Source organism: Sinocyclocheilus anshuiensis, unplaced genomic scaffold (genome assembly GCF_001515605.1).
Source record: "Sinocyclocheilus anshuiensis isolate Anshui unplaced genomic scaffold, SAMN03320099.WGS_v1.1 scaffold557, whole genome shotgun sequence".
Classification (NCBI taxonomy): domain Eukaryota; kingdom Metazoa; phylum Chordata; class Actinopteri; order Cypriniformes; family Cyprinidae; genus Sinocyclocheilus; species Sinocyclocheilus anshuiensis.
The window spans coordinates 872,878-879,310 of record NW_015540883.1 but is presented as its reverse complement, the minus strand read 5'-3'; the positions used below and the strand labels follow the sequence as shown (position 1 = coordinate 879,310).

At 43.3% G+C, this 6,433-nt stretch overlaps 2 protein-coding genes across 2 annotated transcripts in view; both read right to left on the bottom strand.

Moving 5' to 3' along the window:
• Positions 1 to 436: 436 nt before the first annotated feature.
• On the bottom strand, positions 437 to 2,249 carry LOC107688592 (SH2 domain-containing protein 1A-like). Its single transcript, XM_016486306.1, has 3 exons — positions 2,086 to 2,249; positions 1,743 to 1,806; positions 437 to 659 (listed from the first exon to the last, which is right to left on the bottom strand). The coding sequence occupies exons 1-3, from the start codon at positions 2,220 to 2,222 to the stop codon at positions 534 to 536; spliced, it is 327 nt and encodes a 108-aa protein (XP_016341792.1). The 5' UTR covers positions 2,223 to 2,249; the 3' UTR covers positions 437 to 533.
• LOC107688577 (spermatogenesis-associated protein 13-like) overlaps positions 2,004 to 6,433 on the bottom strand; it is a 42,640-nt gene continuing 38,210 nt past the window's right edge. Inside the window, exon 15 of the mRNA XM_016486280.1 lies at positions 2,004 to 2,018. The gene's annotated coding sequence lies outside the window, so the exon portion shown is untranslated. The remainder of the gene's footprint in view (positions 2,019 to 6,433) is intronic.

Below are 6,433 nucleotides of genomic sequence, written 5' to 3'. Positions count from 1 at the left end.
TGCCATCTTATGAGCAGATTACTTGAACCATGAAACATTTCATATACAACACAAAACATGTTTTGAAATAGAATTATTGTTATTAACCTGTAATAAATGATGTGTGCCTTTTTAAAATGCACTGCAAAAAAATTATATTACCATAATTTATTCAGTTACCTATTCAGATTCAAATTAAAATGATGCTTTAGGAAGTCCAATCTTACTGAGATGAGAATGAAATAATGCAGCACTTTATAGGTCGCTTTGGTAATGATAATAAACCTAAATAACTGCATGTTTAGGACAGGGTTAATACTTAAGGAATATTTGCTGACCATTGATCTCAATATTAAACATTTTAGATAAAGCTTTCTGGCTTTCCCACATTGAAAACACTTTATAAAATCAGGTTTTTGTTTTTCCTTTTATACAAATGCTTTTATATGTACAGAAATCCACATGTGTAAAAAAGCATGATCATATAATGATGTAATGTCCACATGCTTGTAGTTTGTTTTGGAGGTCTACGGCTGATGGTCGTGAGGATCATTCTAGCAGGGCTTCTGGACAGTCACGGGGTACAGGAGGGGAACGGCGATGCCCTGGTCCGGTTTCTCAAAGGCGCTGATCAAATTCTTGACTTGTCGGAACAAGCGTTTATTCTGACCTGGTGCTGTCTGTAAACAATAAATGAATAATAACAGCAGCAGCAGCATCAGTATAATCTATTTGCAAGGAGCTGGTGAACTTGAGCAGATAAACTAAAATTGTTCTAACCACTTCTGTTGTACCATATTCAATTAGAAATGCATGAAGATAATACTGCCCATATTGTTTTCCTTATATCATCTATATCAGATCTGTATCTATAATGTCATGTAGTTTCAAGTTGAGATGTTAGCTTTATAAAACAGCTCATCTCTGAGGCAGATCTCTCTCTGTATAATCACTCTTTTCAATCTCACCCCATCCAGACAATACCTTTCTGTACCTCTATACGCTTGACTCATTCTCAGAAAACACACGGTTGTGTCTTATAATTATCACTGATAGATTAACAAAATACTGAACTCGCTTACACATGCAAAACAAACTTCAATATAAAACAGTTTTTAATTGGTTGCTTTTCATTAGTATATAAGCCAATTTGTGTGTCTGTTAGGGTTATATTTATGCACTGTTCTACAATGTTGAATGTAGGCACAAAGCATGTTTTGAAAGAGAAATGTCATGGGCTATTACTATTTTTTTTTCTTCAGTTATATAATGTGTGTGTGTTTATATATATATATTCCAGACTTAATGTGACAGGGTTGAAACAATGCATCTTTTTAAGGTTAAAAAGTAGTAATATCACAAATTCACACCATTTTAAAACAAATGTAAATAATAGCATGAATGATAATAACAATAATAAAAAAAAATCAAGAACCTATTTTCTTGAAAAATTCAGACACAGATGGTTTCCTGTGAATGACTCATTTGCAATCTTTCTTTGTTTGAGCAGATGCTTTTATTCAACGTACAAAAGATAAATATAGCTTACAAATGAGGAAACACACAAATGCTACAATTTTGTAATTATGCAAATACTAATTATTATTATTGGGGTAATTATTAGTCGTATAATTGCCTGAAATACAAATGTTCAAAGAAGACCATTTCAGGACGGTTCAGTGTTTTTAATGATCGTGTCTGCGGTTGTGTATGAGGTTGATGTTTGGTTTGTGCAATGTACATGTTTGATGTTTGTCCCTCACCTCGGCTGCCCAGGAGCCCGCCATGTCTCTCTGGAGCCGGTACGTGTAGACGAAACCATTACACCTGTGGCGCAAATCAAGTCAGGTCAAAACAAACACAAACCAGCACAGTCTGAGCATCTACGAGGAAAAACAGGCTACACTGTAAAACATTTTTTTTTCAGTTTTTCTGCTTCAAAATTTCATATTTAATTTAATGTGGTATTCGCCATTTCTTTGTAATTGTTTGTAAAATTTCTGAGTGAAAAGCATTTCTACAGCATATATATATATATACTTGTTTAACTTGAGTGACACATTTTGAGGCTAAATGAGAAAAAGCAGAGATTTCTGGAGGACTTACAGAACGCAGAGGCAGTATGCGCCGGGAACGCTCTCACTGTCTCGAATTAAATAGCTGCCGTCTCTGCCCGCTTCACACAGACGCACCTCGCATGTCTCTCGGCTGATGGCCCCGTGATACACAGACAGCGATTCCATTGTGCTGCATGCATTGTTTCTCAGGCAATCACTACACGCATGTGATATTTGTCCCTTGAGCAGGAAATGATGAAACCAGGCAGGAAATAAGCATTTCAAAAAAATAAGGCACAATTTCTGCAACAATAGCTAAAGCATGCAAAATATCAGGTGAACATTAGAGAATGTAGTTCCAGCTCATCTGGAGTCAGAAATATCAGGACGCACCGCTGATGTTTGATTTTACAAATTAATGCTGCATAACAGTGTCATTCCTTTTGTGTGTGAAATTGTTCATATGCAGCATTTTATTTCAGACAATACCTCTTAAAAATAAGAACTAATGTGGAACTAATGTGTGAAAAAAAATATGTTTCACACATTAGTTCCACGCAATAAACCGATATTATATCGATCTTTCTAGTTGCTTTCACAGGTCTCACCTAAGATTCTGCACAATAGAACTGTTTTCAATAATATAATAGGCCTCAATTGGGGCTCTGTAAACTAGATGTTATTTGTTTTGGGCCAGGGAAAATATAAAAGCCTTCGGATGGACGAGGAGCACATAAGTTCTGTGATGAATGTTGACATTAACTTTCCTTTGTTTGTTTGAGAGTATTGCACATAAACAAGTTGGGAAAATGGTGATGTATCCTGATCTTTTACACAGCTCAGGTATTCTGCTGGTTTGTAGTCTCTGTTTAGGTCTAAATACAGCTCTATCTTCTTTTGTAATTTAGTGGCATCTGGTGTGAAGTGGTTGGGCCGGATTGTGCTGTGCTGATTTCGGTTTGCTAGGTTGATTTTGAGAGCCCATGTTTGACTGAATGTCTCTATATCAGTCTGCTGCACTGCTCCATGCACTTCTTCTCTCAGATGCACTAGTTCCAGCTCCATCTCTCTGAACTTCTCCTTCATGTCGCTGATGATGCTGTGCAGAAGGGAGATCTCCTCACTCTCATCCCTGGATTGCTCAGTTGTAGCTTGATGGCTGGAGATGGAGGTGTCTTCTGCCTGTTTTAGTGTATTAGGGCTGGTCTTGTTCAGCTGAGCTTTTCCTTTAATTTGGATGAAGTCCTTTTCAATTTTTTTCAGATTGCCCTGAATCATTACAGTCCCATTTTTGTATAGGTTCGTCTCTGTCTGTCCCTCTCTCTCTCTCTCTCTCTGTCTGTCTCTCTCTTTCTCTCTCTCCATCTCTGTGTGTGTGTATCTTGAAGTGCATGTTGTTGACATAGATATAAACGAAGAAACAGATCTGCATTTCCCCCTCGTTTCCCACCTTTACCTCCAGCTCCTCTTTTTAGACTAATTCAATTGACTAAAGTTGGACTAAAGACTGTATAGCTGGAAATGTAAAGACAAGAAAGCAGAGAATGTATAAATGATATGAAGAGACATAGAAAAACACCTTGGAGATGTTATTGAATTGTATTGATTATCACAGGGCGATTCAGGCTAAAAGTGGAAGACATTTTTCAGAGATGGTTTACTTCACGATACACGGCTGACTCATGCCACTTTCATCGGTCAGTTAAGAGAGCATAAAAAGTGGGCACAATCAATGCACTGACTGTGTGAGAAAAGAGATTCTACAGAAGAAAGATGAGGGTGAGTGCAAGATTTTTACAGGGGAGCAAAAATATATCAAAAAGAGGGCTTAATTGGATAAATATTAGGCTACATATGATGCATGATGATGGCAGGGAAGTAATGCTGTATTTATAGGTATCTGATAGTGTTGAATCAGAAGTGGCAGATGGATATGATCAAAATGCATGGAGAAGATGATGTGTGTGTTGAAGTCCCATTCCCCTCCCACCCCCATTGTTTTACTGGTAGTGAGACTGTTTGAATCTGTGGATGATGCTACAGTATTTAGAGTGACGCTTAGCAGTCAGTTTCACTCAGATCGATATACTGTGATATACTGATCATATTACTGTGCTGGTTGTTCTACGGTGTATTTGTAGATAATATTGGTTTTCGGTCTTTGCCTAAATGTCTGTGCCAGTTCTGTATATTATTATTTCAGACAGTTCCTTCAACCCTAAAACACTACACAATGTAATGTGTAATTCAAAATATGAGTAAAACACCTGTGAAAAAAAAAGCTATATATAATATAGACAATACAGAAAATCCCTTCAGTGTATTTATGTCACTTCACGCTGTTCAGGGAACACGCTGGAGTCACGAGGAAATGTTTAACAGTCTTTAATCGAAGAAACACTGGGAATAATTCACAACAGGAGCTTGAGCAACACACATAGAGTCAAGTCAAGTCACCTTTATTTATATAGCGCTTTTAACAATACAGATTGTGTCAAAGCAACTGTACAGCATTAATTAGGAAAATAGTGTGTCAATAATGCAAAGTGACAATAGTAAACACAAATTTTTCAGTTAAAGGCATTTCATCATTGAATTCAGTGATGTCATCATCCAGCTCAGTTCAGTTTAAATAGTATCTGTGCAATCAAGTCGACGATATCGCTGGAAATTAAGTGTCCCCAACTAAGCAAGCCAGAGGCAACAGCGGTAAGGAACCAAAACTCCATCGGTGACAGAATGGAGAAAAAACCTTGGGAGAAACCAGGCTCAGTCGGGGGGCCAGTTCTCCTCTGGTCAGACGAAAGCAGCAGTTCAATTCCAGGCTGCAGCAAAGTCACAACTCAACTGGCTCCTGTGGTCTTGTCCCGGTGGCCGTCTGAGACAAGGTCTTTACTGGGGATCTGTATTTGGGGCTCATCTAGTTGTCTTGGTCTCTGCTGACTTTCAGGGCTGTAGAGGTCCTCTCTAGGTGCTGATCCACCATCTGGTCTGGATACAGACTGGATCTGGTGGCTACGGTGACCTCGGAATAAGAGAGCAACATAGACGGAACATAGACAACAAGTAGACCCAACAGAGACAGACTGCAGAGACTAGGACTTAAATACAGGGGATGATTGGGGAAACACAGGTGCATGGGATGACTAATCAAACTAATAAGACAGAACGAGGACAGGAACAAGACCAAATAAGGAAACACAGGAAGGACTACGGGGGCAAAACAGGTCCAAAAGTCTGACATTTCGCCCCCTCCCGGAAGGTGCGTCCTCGCACTGTAACAACAACAGAGGGAGGCATGGGTGGGAACTTGGGAGGAGGCTCAGGAGGAGGACGAATATCTGGGAGGGGGCCGGCAGACAGAGTCCATGGAGGAGACGATGGAGGGTTTGGAGCAGAAGGAGCCAAGCTGGACCCAGGCCACAGCCATGATGTTGACCCACGGTGGAGCCGACGGAGGGAGGAGCCATGGAGGAGGAATGGCCGCCGACTCCAGGGGACCGATCAACAGCGGCGGAGCAGGTGGCGGAGGAGCCCGAGGCGGAGAGCCAATGAGCCAGGGGGATGCCGAGGATCCGGGGGGCCTGGTTGGAGCCGAGGGCTCTGGCGACCGAGGCGGAGATCCGGAGATCCTCAGCGGAGCCGGAGAGACTGAGGACCAAGGTGGAGCTGGCGGGAGGAAGGAGCCCAATGGAGTCGGTGGGACGGAGCGACGAGGTGCAGCCGGAGGAGCAGAGTCCTGAGGCGATGGCGGGTCGACGCCCGACCAAGGCGGAGCCGGCGGGACGAGGGAGCCCGGTGGAGCTGGTGGATCGACGGGTGACGGTGGAGGCGAGGGAGCTAGGAGCCGAGGTGGAGCCGCTGGGTCTATGGAACAAGGCGGAGTCCGGGCCTCGGAGGCTGTAGGTGAGGGATTCTCCAGCCATGGTGACGCTGGTGGATGGCAGACCTGTGGCGCTCGCACCGTATAGATGGTGGGCTGAGAGCGAGCAGAGGGGCTGCCAGACGACAGCGGTGGAGGAGGCATCAGAGCCCTCTACTGGCTGGACTGGGAAACGGGAGCCCCCTCAGGGCTGGACAGGACCAGCGGGGACCAAGGAGAGAGGAGAGGGGGCAAGTCGACCTCCAGATCTGTTTCCCAGTCTATCAGGTCCCCTTCTAAGTCCAGCAGTCCCAGTTGTATAATTAGCTCACCCTCAGCCGCGGTGCAGTGGGCCGAGCTCCACTCTGCGCACTCACCGTCCACGGCTTTCTCCCTCGCGATGGGCGTTGCAGCCGGCTCACGCACCTGGTCTGACGGCTTGGGCTCTACTTCCGGGGCGATCCTCCGCTCAGTTGCTCGGCATTGCGCTGGCTCGTAGATCGCGGCGGGAATTGGCACTCCGTCCTCGGGGGGG

Bases quoted from the DNA above. Each gene is read 5' to 3' on its own strand.
- LOC107688592 (XM_016486306.1), bottom strand. From the start codon at position 2,222: ATGGAATCGCTGTCTGTGTATCACGGGGCCATCAGCCGAGAGACATGC. The intron at 1,807-2,085 runs GTAAGTCCTCCA...TTTGCGCCACAG, and splicing joins GCATACTGCCTCTGCGTTCT to GTGTAATGGTTTCGTCTACA. The intron at 660-1,742 runs GTGAGGGACAAA...TATTGTTTACAG, and splicing joins CGGGCTCCTGGGCAGCCGAG to ACAGCACCAGGTCAGAATAA.